At 40.8% G+C, this 20999-nt stretch overlaps 2 protein-coding genes across 5 annotated transcripts in view; both read right to left on the bottom strand.

Moving 5' to 3' along the window:
- Nucleotides 1-2720: 2720 nt before the first annotated feature.
- Nucleotides 2721-12262, bottom strand: LOC135491263 (uncharacterized). The gene is made up of 11 exons (XM_064777008.1): nt 12112-12262; nt 10974-11618; nt 10351-10532; nt 8524-9502; nt 7629-7971; nt 6967-7267; nt 6445-6635; nt 5671-5769; nt 5218-5319; nt 4496-4618; nt 2721-3911 (listed from the first exon to the last, which is right to left on the bottom strand). The coding sequence occupies exons 1-11, from the start codon at nt 12153-12155 to the stop codon at nt 3762-3764; spliced, it is 3159 nt and encodes a 1052-aa protein (XP_064633078.1). The 5' UTR covers nt 12156-12262; the 3' UTR covers nt 2721-3761.
- A 625-nt stretch (nt 12263-12887) lies between these two features.
- The window catches only part of LOC135491719 (5-aminolevulinate synthase, erythroid-specific, mitochondrial-like), a 28668-nt gene continuing 20556 nt past the window's right edge, over nt 12888-20999 (bottom strand). For all 4 annotated transcript variants that reach the window (XM_064777775.1, XM_064777774.1, XM_064777776.1 and 1 more), the window contains one exon: nt 12888-20906. In XM_064777775.1, the coding sequence (XP_064633845.1) occupies nt 20714-20906 (193 nt within the window). In that variant the 3' untranslated portion in view covers nt 12888-20713. The remainder of the gene's footprint in view (nt 20907-20999) is intronic.

Here is a 20999-nt window from a genome sequence, read left to right as displayed (position 1 = left end):
CAGTCGTCGAATCGATGTACAAGTCACATCCAAGACAGCATGATTAGGTTCGACAGGGCTGTACCTCATTTTAAATAGGACAGGTTGTTCCAGAGCAGTCTTCAAGTCGGTTTGCATGGCACATCCAAGACAGCAAGACTTGGTTAGACGGGGTTGTACCTCATTTTAAATAGGACAGGTTGTTCCAGAGAAGTCTTCAAATCGGTGTGCAAGTTACATCACAGAAAGCAAGACTCGGTGGGACAGGGTTGTGCCCCGTATGAATAGGACAGGTTGTTCCAAAGCAGTCTTCAATGCGTTTGGTAGTAACATTCTAGACAGCAAAACTTGGTTGGACTGGGTTGTACCCCAATTTAAATAAGGCAGGTTGCTCCAGAGCAGTCTTCACATCAGTGTCAAAGTCACATACAAGACGGCAAGACTTGATTAGACGGGGCTGTACCTCATTTTGAATAGGACAGGTTGTTCCAGAGCAGTCTTCAAATCAACGTGAAGGTCACCTTCCAGACACCAAGACTTGGTGGAACCGGGGCCGATTTGAATATGAAAGGATGTTTCAGAGCAGTCTTCACATCAGTGTGCAAGTCACATCCAAGACAGCAAGACTTGATTGGACGGGGCTGTACCTTATTTTAAATAGAACAGATGGTTCCAGAGAAGTCTTCAAATCAATGTGCAGGTCACCTCCCAGACACCAAGACTTGCTGGAACCGGGGCCGATTAGAATATGAAAGTATGAGAGCAGCCTTCAAATTGGTGAGCAAGTCACATCCCAGACAGCAAGACTTGGTTGGACGGGGCTGTACCTCATTTTAAATAGGACAGGTTGTTCCAGAGAAGTCTTCAAATCAATGTGCATGTCACCTCCCAGACACCAAGACTTGGTGGAACCGGGCCCAATTTGAATATGACTGGTTGCTCCAGAGCAGTCTTCAAATCTGTGTGAAAACATCACAGAAAGGAAGACTTGGTGGAACAAGGTTGGGCCCATTTTAAATAGGACAGGTTGATCCAGAGCAGTCTTCAAATTAGTGTGCAAGTCATATCCAAGACAGTATGACTTGGTTGGACGGGGCTGTACCTCATTTTTAATAGGACAGGTTGATCAAGAGCAGTCTTCAAATCGGTGTGCAAGTCACATCCAAAACAGCAAGGTTTGGTTGGAAGGGCCCCGATTTGAATATGAAGGGTTTTTCCAGAGCAGTCTTCAAATCGCTGTGAAAACATCTCAGAAAGGAAGACTTGGTGAACTGGGTTGGGCCCATTTTTAATAGGACAGGTTGATCCAGAGCAGTCTTCAAATCGGTGTGCAAGTCACATCTAAGACAGCAAGACTTGGTTGGACGGGCTGTACCTCATTTTAAATAGGACAGGTTGTTCCAGAGCAGTCTTAAAATCAATGTGCATGTCACCTCCCAGACACCAAGGCTTGGTGGGACCGGGCCCGATTTGAATATGACTGGTTGTTCCAGAGCAGTCTTCAAATCTTTGTGAAAGTCTTATCCTAGACAGCAAGACTTGGTTGGATGGGCTGTACCTCATTTTAAATTAGAAAGGTTGTTCCAGAGAAGTCTTAAAATCAATGTGCATGTCACCTCCCAGACACCAAGGCTTGGTGGGACCGGGCCCGATTTGAATATGACTGGTTGTTCCAGAGCAGTCTTCAAATCTTTGTGAAAGTCTTATCCCAGACAGCAAGACTTGGTTGGGCGGGGCTGTACCTCATTTTAAATAGGACAGGTTGTTCCAGAGCAGTCTTCAAATCAGTGTGCAAGTCACATCCAAGACAGCATGACCTGGTTGTTAGGGGACTGTACCTGGCCCGATTTGAACATGATGGGTTGTTCCAGGGCAGTCTTCACGTCACATCCAAGACAGCATGACCTGGTTTGTAGGAGACTGTACCTCATTTCAAATAGGACAGGTTGTTCCAGAGAAGTCTTCAAATCGGTGTGCAAGTCACATCCAAGACAGAAAGACTTGGATGGACGGGGCTGTACCTCATTTTAGATAGGACAGGTGTTTCCAGAGCAGTCTTCAAATCAGTGTGCAAGTCACATCTCAGACAGCAAGACTTGGTTGGACGGGGCTGTACCTCATTTTAAATAGGACAGGTTGTTCCAGAGCAGTCTTCAAATCAGTGTGCAAGTCACATCTCAGACAGCAAGACTTGGTTGGACGGGGCTGTACCTCATTTTAAATAGGACAGGTGTTTCCAGAGCAGTCTTCAAATCAGTGTGCAAGTCACATCTCAGACAGCAAGGGTTGTACCCCATTTTGTCCGGAGGACTCCTTGAAATGGCCCTCTTTTTCTGAGGCCCGAGATGGGCCTGGTCTAATATCGATGTCTCCATGTCACATGGACTGCCTTTGAACAGGAGACCAGCTTCCTTTAGCTGGCTGCTGCATTTACATTAGCCGTGCGATTCATACTCAGGCGAATTTCACGTGTGCTACTTCTATGCTTCTAAAGCATGTGCAGCCTGTGTTTGGGTTGCGAAAAGGAAAGGTTACTCTAAGCACACTTCTGAAGCGTATCTTGGGTAGATGGTGTGTTTCTTTTCACAGCATAGAAATAGACTGTCGATGCATTGATCAAGGGTACCAAGCTAGTTTACTTATATCTTGGGGGACCCGGATTTCATTTCTTCCAATTCAATAACAGAATGGATGGACGTCACAAAACTAACAACTTTAATTTTCCATAGATATATGTAAATTTTATTAAATTACTATCACAAAAATATTGCACAGTATTGAAAAGAGTTCTTTTCTGTTTTTTAACACAGTCACTAACATGATACAACGTCAGCTCCCCTGTTGGGCAACTTCTTCCATGAATTTTCCTCAAATTCATTCCGTAACATGATTGTCCGCAATGTATTAAACTATTTTAAGGCACCAACTTAGTCACAGAAGAAGAAAAATGGGCAAGAAAAGATTAAGACATAGGCCGAGTCTGAACCATTTGAAGAGAATAATATTCTAAAAAAGAATTGTGTACTTTTTTACCTATTTATGCCATTTTGTGTACCATTTTTTTCCAGACCTTTTTCCTGTACCTTTTTTACCGTATACTGATATAACTGTGTCTATCTTCTTTAGACATACCCAAATTATACACAACTACTGCCCTTTTTTTACATTTTGTAAAGAATATAATTTTGTTGAGGATCAATACTGTGTATAAGTGATCAAAGGGTGTTAAAGGGGTACACTGTTCGTAATTACTTGTGGTCTAGTTGAATAGAAATCCACTAATACACAATGCCGTAGTGCAGTTATTGTGAATACGAATTTGTTTAAACTTGGTATTCATAGTATTGGTATATCAGTCTACACAACGGCAATGTTGAAATTTATATTTAGTATGTATTTTCGCATTTAGACAATGAAAAATTCGAAATTTTTAAAGAACAGCGTAGGCCTATAAAGGCCTACGCCTTTTGTTAAAAATTTGAAATTTGTGATTGAATTTGAAATTTTTTAACTAATTGAATAAGTACTATATATAAATTTTAGCAATGCCATTGTGTACACAGACATACAAATACTTTACATAAGAAGTTTCAGCAAATTTGTATGCATAATATAAACTTCGCTAAATAATTTAGTAGCGGTCTTTTGATTTTTAGGATTGTCTGTAGGTTCCGCAGCCGTATTAACCCTGTCAGATGCTACAAAGTCTATCAATCTAACAGTGTTGCGTTTGTTGTACATGTATTTGTAGTAGACAAACCTATGTGTAACCTGTTACCTCTTTAACTTGTGTGTTGCCCGGCAATGAGTGCTTGTTGATTCCCTAGTCGTAGCCTCAGATGCCTCATCATTATCGTTCCACGGTTTTTGATTCCTTCCAGTCTCTTGGCGTATTCCTTGGAGTTGCATTGTCTACATGCGTAAAGAGTGACCTGAAATAATGGAGGAAGATGCAATTTAGATTTGAGGCGGTTACAGATACTGTCGCAAATTTTACTATTACGACAGGTTATTTAAATTTGGACTTGAACTAAAGGGTTGACCACAGATCCTGCTGATTGTGCCATTGTCTTCATATGCTGTGCAGATGCCATTTAGGGGGTTTCTGTTTTACATAGGCCCATTGCAGATAAGATTGGTATTTTGTACAGGCTAAATTGCATTGACTGTACCTGCTTAATTGTGTGTCTTTATATACAGTACTGTGCAGATGCTACTTAGAGGGTTTCTGTTTTACATAGGCCTATTACAGATAAGATTGGTCATTTCTACAGGCCAAGTTGTATAGGCTAAATTGCGTTTAACTGGCTAAATTGTGTCGACGCAGTATGATTAGACCAATGGCGGAGATACATCTATCAGATCGAGGCTGGTTTCAACAAACTACCTCTGTGAGATTGTGGCTGATTTCAACTGGCGAAACAATGGTGCTGAAAGTGATGAGAAAGTAAGACCCTCAATCGAACTGTTTAGTATTTGCTCTCATCCATGAACTCTACAATCTATTGAGACCTACCAGATCTTTAAGCTCTTCCATGATGTTGTCGATCATTGACAGACTTCCAGCGATCGTACGACTCCTCACACGTCGGTTGGCAAAGTACATGACAACGTAGGAATATTCAATAGTGTAGTTGAGCTAAAACAATGAAAAGAAAAACAAAATTTTAATTAATTACTTTATTAATAGCAGAAGGATACACTCATGAAGTTGTAATTAGATACAACTCTATCTCTCCTAACAATTACATTCAGAAAGTCATCATAAAATACAACTCAGAACTCTCTTGTGCAAATAAGTGACTCTTAGCAATAAGCTTTTATCATTACCGACACGACCAATACATATCTTATTAAGTGGGGCCCTAATAAGCATGGTGATGATTCAAAAATTAAACACCACATGCATAACTAATCCTGCCCGTAGCATTCACAGTTGACCAAGTTAATGAACAGGGTGAAAGGTGATCACATAATGTCATAAGCCGTCACCCCTTCTATTTCCCTCAACAATTTCAGAAGTCGCCAACGCAATTAGTTATGCATGAGCAAAATAACAAATGAATAAGACATTTTAAGGATTTTATCACCATCGTGATGAGTGTAAGATTACTCACTGCTGGGGAAATATGGTGATCAGAATGAAATAAGGATTACATTTGCAAAGAGGTTTGATAAAACTCCCGTTATCGTTCCATCCAACTATTTTTCAACTGCACATAAGATGCATGTACTAACCTCATTCCAAAGTGCTCTGGTCTCGGAGTGAATCGCCGTCTTTCTGAACTTCCTCATGACTTGGTAACTTGATTCCAACCTTGTCTTCTTGGAAGAGGTTACCTGAAACACAGACGCTCTTTGCTTAAGAATCTTTTCCCATAATAAATATCTGGAAAAATTTTAGTGTGATGCACTAAGCATGCTGGTATGTCAGCTAACAGCTGGCCCAGTATTGCTGAATGCTCACGATTTGAAAATTTTCCATTGCGTAAATACACACTGAATATGATTTTCAACATTGTCGATGTGTAGACTGATATACAAATACTATAAACACAAAGTTTCAGCAGAGTTGTATGCATAGTAACTGCACTACGGCATTGTGTATAACTGCATTTCTATTTTCCTGACCAACCACTGCATATGAACGGCGTACCCCTTTGAGTTAGCAGCTAGCATCGATTCACTTACCCTGCATAGGCTAGCTTGTCGTACACGTTTTGATCTTGTCATTGTGGCCAAAACATAGAAACGTTTCCTCCCAGGGAAGTGGTCGATCAAATTGAATGTCTGGAGAAAAAAATTATTACACACTGTAAACTTCTCACCTGCACAGGTGCAAAGCACAAGGTCAGAATATCATCAAGTCACAAGAGCCTACATGCACTTCAAATAAGTGCTGTCCCATTGTTCCAATCAGGAGAAAAAACCACTCATGGGCTTGCCATGCTCTTTTTTGAAACAGGAGGCAGCCATTTTGATAATGACCATATTTATCAATGTGTGTTTTAAAACCATATGTATCAATGACAATGAATGTAGGGTCCCAAATTAGCCCATCACAAGGGCTGGACCCTGCTGACTTTTATCCTAGTGCCTAGGTTTTCCTTCTCACAGACAGAATGCCATTCAAGGCTAAGGAGCCGAATCAACCCTCCTAGACCTGTAAAGCTCTGCATCACCTCTGCCCAACGCTGGCACAGCCAGGGAAATAGCCTTGGCTCAGCACAGGCCCAACCTTGATTGCCAACACTACCAAACACTGCATGGCGCTCCCCCAGCTGCCTGCCATTACGAATCCGGGTCCAACCCTGGCATAATTTGACCCAGCAGCCCTGGCCAAGCTGGGATTCTGCAGTCCCGACCAGCCCTGCTTCCAACCCTTGTCAGGGCTGGCCCAACCCTGAGCTTAGTGTTAAATGTAGCTGGGATTGCAGAAGGACAGCAGTACAGTATATAACATACCTCATTTGGAACCTCTGAACAAGGCCAGTGCCTTGGTCCGAATTCCTTCCCACAGGTCCAGCAAAAGGAATGGTTACACCTGCTGCAGAACATGTACGGACACCCACCGTTCTTCTCAATGGGATGAGAGCAATGAGGACACCGTTTACCCTCAATTTTGTGGACAGGATCCAGTTCGGCCTTGTCATCACCTAAAAAACGGCCAAGCATATTAAATGATAGACTCCCATCAGACATTAAAACTCTAGTTTCACTGATAAGGCCCCTCCATAAAGCACTTAGAAATCGACATAAAGACCTGGCTGAAACATGACGTCATGACCATTAGACAAATTGATGTCACCAATCCTGACTACAGTCTCACCATAGGGCAATCCCTACCCTACCAAAGACCTAGCTGACCTTGCGTGACCTTCTGTTTCCTAAAAGACTATTTTACCGTGCAGTTACAACTTCTGTAAATTTTTGTTTTATATAAAAGTTAATAATTCAGAAATTTCCTCAAAATTGTCTGGCTCTTACCGTTTTTGTGTAATTGTCTAGAATACTCCGCCGCCTGCTTACATGTCGCTGGCCAATGAGGGCGCTGCTGACAGTTGAAGCACCACACTTCTCCACAGCGGCACGCAACGTTCTGACCCTGGTCTTTCTTCGCCGATTTGCTCACGACGATCTGGTCGCACTTTTCCCGTGGACACCAACTTAGGTCGCCACTGCGCTCGATAAATGCATCACGCACATGTTGGATATGCAGTTTGAATACATCCCAGGGAAGAAGAGACATCAGCGTCATATGATCGACCAATACTTTACACTTGAATCCCTGCAAGATAAAATTAAAATGCTCGTCATTCAGAGATAGACATTCCAGAATTGAAGTAATTATCGAACCCACGACTTTGCTTCCCAGTTTGATACGTCATTCGTTATCAGTATACAATATCTTAAGAGTGTACATTTATCATGGACACTGGGTCAGTATTAAACAGTGGCAGATTTAGTGGGGGGCTGATGAGGAGTCTGTTCCTCTTCATGCCAATTGTAAAGATGCGCAGGTCAACACTTGACGAGAAATACCACGTTTCAAGCCCATCCCACATCGTCTTACTGGAGGACATACAAGGTCGCCGCAATCATTGTACCATCACTGAGCTTTTCAATCAATTCAAAGAAGATATACTTACAGGGCAAGTAAGACGAACATCACCCTGCCTGACACGGGACACAAGATGATTCACCCAGCAGTCGTTACAGAATGCATGTAAACAAGTCTTCAAGGTCGTGGCAGGAACAGCACCATCTCCATTGACTGGTTCATAGCAGACGCCACAGACGTCAACATCAACTAGTTCCAAATTGACTAGTTCCTTGGAAGACTCTGTTAAAGAGGCAGTGCGTTTGTCTATGATTTCGAATGCAGCGTCTGGATCTAGGATCTCATGTTTCCATCTGTTGACAGCACTGAGCGTATGGAATCTACATATTTCTGAGCCGGCCTTTGGCTTTGTCAACTTGTGTGTTGGAAAGCTGAAGAAAAACAACAAAACATACAAGTGCCTATCTTCATCTTGTCAGCTCTTGTTTGGAGGCATCAAGGGTTGACTATAAGCACCAGCATTTTGGCTAGAACTTAAAACCCCAATTAGAAATCCTTTAAAATGAAGTTAATGGCCATTTAAAACCTGGAAGGCTATTCTTTGGAAAACAAAGAACAGACTTCAACCCCTAAAATTAGCATTTGTTTTGTTTTGAAAGAGTTACAATTGCTTTACGATTTCAAGTTCTAGCCAAGTGGTGGTGCGTAATGTCAACCCTCAATCATCCTCCACAGAGCATTATACACCATCCAGACCTGCAAGGTCAGGCCTACATGTATTTGCCTGCCAGATGATGTTTGGGAGCATCGTGAGCTTATAAGCCACCATCTTTGACCAGATCGGCCCAACTGTCTTTTCTTCTCAGTTGTTATCAGTACGATAAATTTAGAACTCTATCTGAGAGTCCAAAACAGCCAGGAAAGACACTAACATACGCACTAAAGAAAAATTCTACAAAGCACACAAATATCAACATGCTTACCTATCAACAGGAAGCCTTTGCAAAATATCAACAACATTGTCAATGACATCTGCAATCGACGTCTGCTTCTCCTCTCCAAATGCTTCAAACAATTCCTCGTTGATGCTCAACTTTGCAGACTCCCCAAAATTTCCTACGACATGAAAGTTTACTTTTGTAAAAAGTTCACCCAGCTCGCTACATGTGTCGAATCCCATAGCACAATGAGAATCATCTGGTTCCTCAAACAGAACAAAAATCTCCGCTGAATTTTCCCCAAGTGTTGGACCAGGAATCTGAATAGAGAACTTCCTGGGTAGGCTCTCCCCTTCCATAAAGCGCTCGCCATATCTTTCAGATAATGACGTTGGTTGAATGTCTAAAAATGGAATAGAACAGCTCACGAATTTTGGTGGTTGATATGCCAAATAATCGACAGGTGTGTCCGCCACCTTCTTTTCAGTTTCTTCCTCCTGCAGAGATTCCAAACTTAAATTTGACCCGAGACTCACACCGGAGTCGTCACTATCCCCGGAAACAGAGCTCTCCTTCTCTTGTTGATACACAACTTTTCCCTTCGGATACCACCTCGTTGGGACTCCCATCAGGGAATTCGGATGTCCGGAAGTGCATGCTTTCAGATCTCCTAAAGCACCATTCCCAGTTGCAGGGACTGCCTCATCATCGTCCATCACAACATCACAAGGAGGTAGCAAATCTTCCATTTCACACTCAGATCTTTGTTTTTGTTCAACATCCGAGATGAGATCGAATAACTCATCCCCGATCGTTCGGCAAGGGCTGGACCTTGAAAGATACATGTAGTCCTCCTCGTCAACATAGTCATTATCACACCAATCATCTTCCCAATCGTCCTCTGCCAAATACGTGGTCCCATATTTGTCATCAGTATCACGGCAACTGGGAATATGCAACGACTCCTCTTGATATTCAGCAAGTCTTCGTAGTTCTGCTCTGTGTTTTGCTGATTTGTTCCGCACTGAAAGTATGAGACGGGCCAAATAAGAAGATGTCAGACAATATTTCTTGTGAATCCCGCAACATGAATCATAACTTCTTCTCTGCGTTCGAGTGGTCATGTCATACGCGAGTTGGGTCATGCTTTTTTCCCACCACAAGGGCTGGACCCTGCAGATCTCAGTGGACTTTTACAGGCCTTCACTGCCCAGGTTTTATATCAAGAGTTTTCCTTCTCCTGGACTGGTTGCCTACCAGGGCAAAGGAAGTCAGTCTCCCACCTGAAACAGGTGGTACTGGTTTGCAGGTTACCAGTGGCAAGTAGTCAAACCAGAATGTGGTGTGGTGGCACCAGTTCTGATCCGACCCAAGCTTGATCCGAACAGGTGAGCTGGTTTAGGGGCTACCAGTGATAGCCAGTTTAACCTGCAGCCCGTAGGTATAACCTAGCCTGACCTGATCTGACCTGGACGAATTATTGTTTATTGCGAGCTAATCATATCTCAGCCAGTTCAACCTGCAGCCCGTAGGTATAACCTAGCCTGACCTGACCAGACCTGGATGAATTATTGTTTATAGCGAGCTAATCATATCTCAGCCAGTTTAACCTACAGCAGATATAACCTAGCCTGACCTGACCAGACCTGGATGAATTATTGTTTATAGCGAGCTAATGATATCTCAGCCAGTTCAACCTGCAGCCAGTAGGTATAACCTAGCCTGACCTGACCAGACCTGGACGAATTATTGTTTATAGCGAGCTCATAATATCTCAGGCGACGCTCAGCTCACACTCACATCTTTCATACTATTGCAGCTAAGACCAAAGATTGCCCTAGGTGACTGCTCAGCACTTTTGATACTACTCACCACAGTTAACTAGTGTATAATCTCGATTGTTTGACCAGGCATTTTGATGTAACCAATTATGCTGCACAACCGATGCTTCCTTCGGCTCCATTACCTCGTACTCGATGGTGTCAAACTCGTCTTCAACCTTCGATGTGATGTTTTCCTTCTTCCAGTTCTCCAAGTGCTCTTTTATCGCAGTTCTGGAAATACAATCAATGAGATAAACATGGACTATTGCACATCATTTCATCAGCAGTATTGCGACATCATTCTAACGAAGCCTCCAACTACTGATCCATGCGGTCATAATAGAAATAATCAATACCATAGGTTAATAAAGGGTTGACAAGAAGCACATTTTTTGGCTTGAACTTGAAATTCTAAAGCAATTGGAACTCTTTCAAAATGAAGTGAATGCCAATTTCAAGGAAGGGAGTCTATTCTTTGTTTTCCGTAGAACAGGGTCCCTTATGTTTAAAATGGGAATTCACTTGAATTTTAGCAAGTCTTCTATAGGATTTCAAATTCTAGCCAAAATTGTTACGCCTATGGACAACCCTAAAGATCATTGCCACAAGAAGGACAACCCCATGACGTGCCATGCCATGCACACATGGTCGAATGTCTCAAGCCTAACTCACTTCTTCGCAAAACTGTAGCCTTCTTTTGGGTGATGAATTGATCGCTGTACTCCTCTAGCATGCTGGTTATGAATGGTACGCTTCGGGAACTTGACCTCCTTCCGTAGAGCATCTGTGTCATACTGGAACGCCTTCTCCTTTAGGTCTGTTGCTGAGGAAGCGCGGTTTGGATAGCGTGGAAAGGAATGCCTGACGACTGCCTTGCTGTCATGACGCGATGTACAGTCAGTCTGTTTCACCAGCAATCCGGCCGGCCGGAATCCGTACGTGGCCTGTTTGATGCATGAAGTCATAGCCTCTCTTTTGACCAACACTACACGCGATGCATCTTCAGCATGATCCTCAATGTAATCTTCAACCGCATCAGCAATTGTCCACCTCTTGCGTTTATTTACAGTATACATATCCACATGTGGAGTGTGGGGCTCCAAGTTCCCGTCATCAATATCAACATCATCCTGCAAGTTGATTACTCTTTTATGTTTAATTTGGACGTCTGGCTTCTTTGCTGCAGTCTTCGAGATGATGATACAATGTTGTTCTGCCGCGAGGCGGGATCGGAGTTTGCTGAAGCCCGCCATACGAATGGTAGCGCCACTGTTGAGGCCGCACCTTCCCTTCTTGAGTACCATGTTGGGTTCTTTCCTAGAAAATAAAATCAAGGATGTAAGTTAATGAATCTATATAATCACGGTTTACAGTACAATCCAAATCACAATTGTCATCCCTAAATTCGTGTCATTTGGGCGTCATTCACGTGCTACCCAGCGCGTAGGTAGCGCGTAAGTCGCACGTAGGTAATTTACGTGAAACATAGAGATAAGCGCGTCTGCACTGATGCGTCATTAAGGCTTAACAATGGCACCTAACACGCGAAGCAGGATGGAGGTCAATTGTGATTTGGACTGTATTATATACCACCTTTTTTTCCATGGCCCAGGAGATGTTCTCTGCCCAAGCCCACCCCCCCCCCCCGGCCCGGACACATACCCATATTTTGCGTCAAGTCCCTGTAGTAGGCCTCACTCTAATGCTACTCATACTCTACTGATTACTCCTGGGGCCACACCCTCCTCAGGCCAAGTACCCTACCCCCTACCCCCGTCCATAGTGAAACTAAAACTACATCAAATCTTACCAAAATTCCTCGCTAACTTGCTTGCAAAGGGATGACTTGGGCATATAGGACCCTCTCTCCTGTCCTGGATTGCTGACAATGCTTTAGAAGACACTCAAACAGCATTTTATATGGTGCAATAGATTGAGCCTTGGTGGTGCAATTCTGCTCAGATCAACAATAAACAAAACACACGTGCGTGGCTACGTCAGTTTCTAATTATAGATTTAACACAGGGAATGAAAAAATTGGATGCATAAAATGTTGTATTTCAGTTCACAACAAATAAAAGAATTGATATCGTCTCTCACATTAATTCTTATGTCAATAACTTAGAAATTACTCTAATTTCACTGTAACTTACATTTTATTTCTCAACAGATATTTTGCAAAATAGTTTAGTTGCCTGTGTATATTCAGGTGTTCGCCTAAAATACAGTCACGTCATCAATTTCCACGCAAAAGCTTTGGGAGGAACCAAAAATCTGAAATCGGGCATGATTGCCAATTGGCAAAATGAGGCTGTGACGTCATTATGTGAAACGGGTGGGAGTTTTAAACATTCATTTGTAGTGGCTTATCACAAATTGAGTTGGTTGATCAACATGTATGGGGTATGAAGGGATAATATCAATTAAATGTTCAATCCTGATTCTTGATTTGGAAATCATTTGCATAGTTTAGTAGATAAGGGTCATCTTCATGCTCCTCCTCTTGCATGTAGGAGGTCCAGTGAAACTCATTGTAGCACAGAACAATGACAGACAGGAACTAATTGAATCATATGAAGCCAGAGGTGAGGTATACGTATGCTTTATTGAGATTCATACAATGACTGTTATCTAAATGTAATTCTCGTACACTGTTTTTCTGACGACATAGTCCAAATCAGAAATGACATCCATCCTGCTTCGTGTCTTCGATACGCAACATACGCTCGGGTTGCGTGCCGAGTAGCTCGTCAATGACGCACGCATGACACGCTCATCTCTCTGTTTCGCGTATATTACACGCCATCTACACCCTGGGTAGCGCGTCACTGACGCGCCAATGACGCAAATTCAGGAATGACAATTGTGATTTGGACTGTACATTGTGTTGAGTGAGAAATCACAACCTAAATCAAGCCGCATAAAAACTGGCAAGTTCTACCTTCACACCGTAAACAGGGAAATATTTGTGGCTATTATAATTTGTGGATTTGAGAATAGCACCCTTGGTGTTTTTATTTCAATTCATCCTTTTGAGAACAGACTGAAATAGTAATTTCATCTTGTTTTTTACAGTGTTTTGTTTTCAGGCATTTTGTTCATCCCAAAAAACACAAAATTAAAAATACGCAAACATTTCCGTTTACAGGACCAGTCGCAAGTCAAAGCCCTCCTACTTAAACTTCCAGCAGTATTGCCTCCGTAGAAGCTTAGCAATGTCGATAAATTGCGGGTCAAGATGCACCATCACAGGTCGCGACCAAAGCCACCTGAAAGCTAGGAAATGCAACAATTTCAAAATGATTCATTTACTTTAGTGCCACCAAGATTGATTTCTTCATGAAATATGAAAAGCTATATCATGATATGTGTGTGTTTTACAGAAGCAATATATTGCTGTTTGAGTAGTTTTACTGAATCTGAATAATTGGTCAGATCCGTTTGACGGTTTCCGGAATGCCTGGATTTCACGCAAATTTTTTCATAATGTAGATGGCACTTGTTGCAGCCTGTTACAAACATCGCTGCCAGCAGCCCACCATGCGCAACCCGTTCATGGCATACATTACATAGGTTATATTATTTCTGCAGAGAGACAGTTGATGGCATGAACTATGACATTTTAGTATAGGAAACCTATGACATAATCTATGAAATTTTGGTTGATGGCAATCAAACTGAAATTTTAATAAAATGGCATAAACTTTGAAATTTTAGTTGAGGAAACAGCTGATGGCACAAACTGTGAAATTTTGTAGAGGGGGTCCCAGCTGTCACAAAGAAGACCATATTGTGGTTCCCAATACCATTTTTGGCATATCTATTTTTTTATTTTATCTATCTAGACCATCTTGTGGTTCCCACACCAATACCATTTTTGGCATATCTATTTTTTTATTTTATCTATCTAGACCATATTGTGTTTTCCCAATACCAATTTTGGCATATCTGTTTTCTTATTTCATCTATCTATCTATATGTCCTCAGGCATACAGTCAATTATGAAAAGCATCCTTAATATAGTAGGCCTATGACTGCATTGAGCGTATAGCAGTACTAATCTACATGTTTTCATATAAAGAGACTAGTCTTATGTTAATGTACGTCTCCAGCTAAAGTGATGCTAATTAGTTTTGCTAATTAGTTTGTCTTACCATTTGTTACAAACTTTTCAATACAATTATTACCATTATTTATCAATTTGAATGCCTTATTAATTTATTTCACTATTTTTCATTATTCACCAGACACATTAATAAACGAACGCACACACTGCCCCTAAGGTATATTACGCCGTGGGGAGGGGAGAGAGGGGGCAATACGATATGGAAAACAACTGTGAAGATAAATGTCTGAGCCACAATTCAGAGTTCCTTAGTAGGGCATGAACAAATACTTATTCGAAAGTGCACAAACCGTAAGTACAACGTTTGTGTACAATTTCTGATGCACCAAAACACAGCATCCTGAAGAATTTTTTTTACCCAACAGGCTATAACTCCTTCAAATTGTATCTGTTGTCTGTGCGATAATTGCAATGCCCATGTTGTTACTCGGTAAGAGTGAATGTTAGTCCTTGATATGTGATGGAAATTAAAATGCCCTCGAGTAACTTTTCAAACTGATGCAAGTGGAATTTGAATTTGGCCTCGAATCGATGCTTGACATTATGACAAGGAACCTATTGGCTCTGCCAGGCCAAAAAAGCATCTGGACAGAATTGTTCCAGTAATGTTAGTTAAGGGTTGATGATAGATATAGGCACCTGACTATTCTGGCTGGAACTTGGAATCCTAAAGCAATTAGAGCTCTTGCAGAATGAATTGAATTCCAATTTTAAGGGTGGGCCGGTGTGACAGCGGATATAGTCCCCCTGGAGTCATAGTCCGATAGCATTGTATTTGATCTATTAAGCAGCATGATCTATTGTACCGCTAACCCTAACCAAAACATTTAGCAACGCGGGCTATTGTTACACGGACTATCAGCCCTAGGACTACTATCCCTTGCACACCGGGTCTGTTCTCCGGAAAAAAAGAACTGATTCCCACCCTTGAACTTGACATTTACTTTGTTTTGAAAGTGTTCTTATTGCCTTAAGATTTCAAGTTCTAGCCAAAATGGCTGTGCCTATATGTACCTGTCCATAGAGGAAAGGATCTTGAAAGACACTGCTTTTTTAATGAAAGACTTCTTTTAAAATGACTGCATGAGAATATTTGAGTCTGCATCATGGTTTTGTCTGCATTTTTAAGTGCAACATAATATTGTTATTACACATATAATTATAAAAAATTTAATTTCGTACAGTTAGATAGTGTATATTTAGTGTAATTTTAAAGTTCGTACAGTTAGATATATAGTGTATATTGTGCGATAAAGGTAAAGGACAATCCCGTCTAGCATGCGACATCGTATGACACTATAGTTGCATCATAAAAATGGCCACCTAATGTGGCGATTGTCACGTGGTGATTGTCGACTCCATACCTTACCTTAGAATTTGTTGCGTCCCCAGGTACACTACCAGGGAACTGCAATGCTTGCAATGGACGCTATGTATTACTAGACCACTCATTTGAGACATAGGGTTTTCTTTCTCCAATCATATAGTAAAATAGAGACATTCAGGTTAAACCACTCGGCGCCCTAGGTGTTAAAACAATTCTAAAGTAACAATCTCTATAATAATAACATCTAATTTGCTGATCCAAAGAAATAAAATACTGGAACATGGGTCATAGACTCCGAACTACATAAACAAATTTTTAAAAGCACAAGTAATAATTTCATCCAATATTAATGTCACAATCAATCAAAAGCACACAGCTGATTAATTTTGGTGCAGAAAGCTAATAACTGATTAAGATCTGACCTAATTGGTCTTAAATCAAATTCTATACTATCGTTTATTAAATTCTAAATCAGACCTAATTTCCCTTGGTATCTGGCGTATACTTTTTACAATGTTGCCTTATATGTTTCGCTGTTCATTATAAGATTTTATTACACAAGATTACATAGAGATACATATTTCTGGTAGTGCTCGAAGGGAAATCATTTGAGTAAGATAGTTCCATGGGTGTCCCCAAGTTTTTCAAAAGGGGGGTTCATTTCCAAATATCGCACTCAATTTTGAAAATGTATTTCAGCTGTAGCGCTTTTTCCGTTCCCTCTGGGATACGACCATGGATAACGCATTCTACAACAATGACAAAAAAGACATCATCATGAGGATGCCACGTTTTCCACCTGTCCGGATTAGAATTTCAAATATTCCTGTGTACAAAGATTTTCATAACAATTTGAGAAAGTTCTTCAATTTAGCAAAGTCTAAGGCATCACTATACAAATGGGCGATTTCACAGAAAGTTATTTCAACAAGGTTTCATCAACAAGCAATGATAGAATGATAACGTTCTGAATTTAAAAGCGCTACCCCTCCAGTTTCCCCTTTTTGGGAGATTTTTAAAATTTAAAGGGTTTCAGCCCCCCTCAGCTCAAAATATTGCACTCACGAGACAAGACCACTAATGAATATTCATAGGTTGGAGGGTCGAGGCCTATCAATTAGACGAGTGCACGTTTTTAACTCTCAAGTACATATTTGGAGAGGTATTGAAAAAATATTTGCTGTGGCAAGTCTACAGATATAAAGAAATTATTTGATGAAAAAATTAATTTCGATTTTTGCTAATTTGGTAATAGGGGGCGTGTTTTGAGTTTTTTCTGCCAGTTGGCTGAAAAGAGTGGAAATATCAAAGTCTGTCTAATTTGTCAATTATCAAAAAATTTCCGTGGTCAATCACCAGTTTATTTTTCACCATTTACTTGCCCGACTGTTCGGAATAACATAATCTAAATTTCAGATTCACAACCGCACGCATTATTTGATGCGTCGCGGTCAAACATTGACAATTTAACTGCTAAAAGGCTTAAAAAATCAATTGTGGTCTTGCCTCTCACCCCTCTTTATAGCAGTATTCATCTGTATGACTGAGTTTCTATAAAAGTAAGCATAAAGCTAAAGATAATTCCACTGCATAACTCGAGGCTCACAAAGAATCGTCAAAAATACATAATAGCGACAGACTCTAATTCATGCTATTGCTCTTGGCCTTTCCAAAGACAAAACCAAATATGATGGTGATGATGATTAAAATTCTCTTCTGACAAAGCAATAATGCATGTTTACACGTACATTGATATTCTAATACACAACAGCGAACACATTAAACGTAACACAACCAAGGGACCTGAGTTTATTTCTAGCGAGGCCACACTTTCTAGATGTTTGGCTGAAGGGCAATGAAGCTGAAAGGTAACCAAAGTTTTATTGGACCAGACAGGAAAATAAAACCAACAATGTCAGCAATAATCATGGTCAGAAGTTATAAAGGCATTATTCAGGATTATTTGCAGTTTGCAAAAATAAAGTGCCTGCAAATGTTTTGCAATTAACAGCAGTATAGGAGAATGTTTTGTAAAAGAGCTGGCATCCAGGTTGTTCGAAAGCACAAAAGTCACGTTATCCCTTACCTTAGAGCAACCAACCTGAGACTGGCTATGGTTACGCTACTCTTTCAGTTAATCCCAACAAAATTTCCACGTTAAGACTTAACAGCGCCGTTAAAACGAACGTGGTTTTGAACAACTCAGCCCTGGTGGATTACATGAGCTTTTGATACTTATTTTATTTTATTAGATCACATTTATTAACAGACTTCACTTGTCATTTTCATTTGTATCTAAATTTTAGAGTTTTTAAAATTTTCTGGTGCCCGCAAACCAAAGAGTAGATGAATATGTGGCCTACTAACCAGCTAGTTGGCAATTTATAGGAAAGCAGCTCAAGAGGCAGTGACGTGCTAACATAAAGCTTCTTTAGCACCTAAAATAGCAGCATCTTCCCGAGTAATCCCATCACTGGAGTACTCATCATGATGAGGTAGTCGATCCTTAAGCCATGCGTCAAAATCAGTTGATGGTGGGAAGAAAATTAAGGATGAAGTATTGGTAGAATGTCATGAGATAAATACAGAAATATTCATCAATATGTTGCCCCAGAAAAAAAAAATTTCACTCGATGGCAAAATTCAATGGATTCAATGCACTTTACTACCTAAAATAAAACCCAACTTTTGAAAATCCGTGCACGGTTCCTCACATAGCCACGCCACAGTCAGAAAACTGAAAGTATACAATACGCCCAACGGTGTGCAACAATTCTTAAAGAGTGAATAGATTTAGATTGGAGCTGCTCTCCTCTTCATCACCTTAACCACAGTGAGCATTTAAAACGCCACAGAAATTTCTGAGCGGATATCGGGTTGCATATGCCTACTATGGGTGTATTTATGTTTGGCTGGCAATTGCCACCAAAAAAACGCACTGGTCCATGGTGGCTGCCATTTACATGGTGTGACGTCACAAGATTGTATATTGCATCATAACGACCACTGTCGAGGCGAAGTGTGTCATTTTCGCAGGTGCCCGACTGTGGGCGACTCCATGATGTCCTTAAATTTTGACGTCATTTTCACCAACATTGCCGACGTATGTTTTTGGCGCTGATGTTTTTCCTTGAATAGCCAATTTAAAAGCCCAATGTATTTCATGTGCCAATATTTATGCACAGAAATTTGTCAGTTTTGATTTATCTCGCTTGTGTCTCACAAGTAAACTGTAATTCGAACGATTTTAAATGCTATTTACCGACACTTCATCTCTCCATCTTCACCCCCCTCTCTGATCCAGATGGAAATCCGTCAGTCGAACCATGGCAAATCAATGGCCAAAGTAATTGCTCGAAAAATAAACATTATTGGAATTGATGCCCTGAATTGATGTGGTTTGTTTTTTTATTTAATGATCACGTTACCCTTCATCAACACACTTCGCAACAGTGGATTTGTGTCAGGTCAATGTACCTGAAATCGCACATTTGTATAGTAATGCTTTCGACTTTGCTAAATTGAAGAACTTTTTCAAATTGTTATGAAATCTTTGTACACCGGAATATTTGAAATGATGGAAGTCAGGGCTGCCGCTCCCAACTTGGAATGGACTTCATTATTTGCGGCTTATACACACTTCCAATTCAATTGTTCAGATATTCTTATAAAGGTGGTTCATCAGTGTGAAATTGTTCTTCAAAATTGGTTAAATTGAAGATGTCTTGGAAGTGACTGCAATTTCCCCCCCCCCCCCCCCCCAAGACGAGTTGGAGTCATTCATCCTAACTTCTCTATTATTGCAGAACCCGAGATAGAGCAAGCATGGACAGAGGACCACAACCTTGCAAAGCTGGCCGTTGATGATGCGAGAGGTTAGGCCCAACAGAATATATGTCATGATGCCTGCAACAGCCCAAAAACTTAAGGTTAGGATGGTCAAAAAAACTTTTTATTTTATCATTTGTGTTTTTACATCGATTGTATTCAGCATGTTCAGCCTATTGAAGAAGGGTTCATGCATGGCAGAATTGAGATTTTAGGCCAAAGTTCTTTCAGTCAGTTGAAAGATCTTTAGTTGTCCGGGGGGGAAGGGGGGGTGGAGTAATTTCACAATATACTTTTCTTGCGGGGTGGGGGTCGGGGCTGCATTGTGTTGAGTTTGGTTGTTACGACGACAAGAAACAATACATTTATTCTGTTCGGCCTAAGAGAAGCCCGGAAAGGGTGCTGCCGATTCCACAGGGTGGTGATGTGCTTTGGAGCTGCTCCATCCTCAAGCGCACTCCGGGATGCCCAAGCGATTTAAGCAGGATTGTGGAAAAAGCTTGATAGAAGTATGGACAGCAATACCTCAACCATGAGAAAGCTGGCCGTTGGATGATGTATTTCTACAAGCACGTGCATTTAGCAAGAGGAACAGCAGTAGAAAGATAACAACTATCGCATAAGCATAAAAGATAAATACTTTATTATATATAGTTAATCATATCTGTGCAATACATTAATTCTACCTATTAAACAAGCTAAAGCAATTTGTTAGATATGTAAAAGCTAAGTTAGCAATATCTCAACACAAGCATTTCATGGCGAGGAACTTATGATGATATGATGGTATAAGGAAAGCCATGCATTTGTTTAGCCCCTAGATGCAGAAAGCTTTATACCACGGCTAGGAAGACAACCTATTAAACAGAAAGGTCATAATTTCATGCTATCGATAAAATCTCTGAAGGCTCATTTCTAAAGTATCTAAATCTTTAGGTACACATATCTTAAGTACTTTAAGTACATCACTCAAACCTCACAACAAAAATATTCTATACCAAAAACTTAATAGTAGTCTTAACATCAATTCATGATTCCTGTGTTTTTTTCAAAAGAAGCCAGATTTTTCAAACAATTTCTTAATATTTGGATTTATTCTTTATTTAGGTTGGTCACTCTCAGGGAAATAGCTTATGAAGAAGAAACCAGGAGGCCTCCATTTGTCTCAGCAAATCTCTCTGCAAGTTCGGAACTTATATTTTCCACAGCTGTGAGGATGTCAAATTTCAGCGGCATTTGGCAAAACTCGCACTCCGGCTGGCAGACTGGTGATGTCAGATCGATGTTGTTGTGTTTGAAGACGTGAACGAGGTCCTTCAAAAGTCTGAAAAATTTGAAGAACAGATGTTAAACAAACCACCCAGAAATGTCCACTTTGGAACGAAAAAGAAACACCCCACTGAAATAAGTCTGACGA

The sequence above is a fragment of the Lineus longissimus genome, chromosome 7, assembly GCF_910592395.1.
Source record: "Lineus longissimus chromosome 7, tnLinLong1.2, whole genome shotgun sequence".
Classification (NCBI taxonomy): Eukaryota; Metazoa; Nemertea; class Pilidiophora; order Heteronemertea; family Lineidae; genus Lineus; species Lineus longissimus.
The sequence above is the reverse complement of the archived record's forward strand: the minus strand, read 5'-3'. Positions and strand labels throughout refer to the sequence as shown.

Coding starts and splice junctions, on each gene's coding strand:
- LOC135491263 (XM_064777008.1), bottom strand. CDS start 12,155: ATGCCCAAGTCATCCCTTTGCAAGCAAGTTAGCGAGGAATTTTG. Junction 7,268..7,628: donor ATGTTCGTCTTACTTGCCCT/GTAAGTATATCT, acceptor TTTATCTTGCAG/GGATTCAAGTGTAAAGTATT. Junction 5,770..6,444: donor GTTCAGAGGTTCCAAATGAG/GTATGTTATATA, acceptor TTTTTTCTCCAG/ACATTCAATTTGATCGACCA.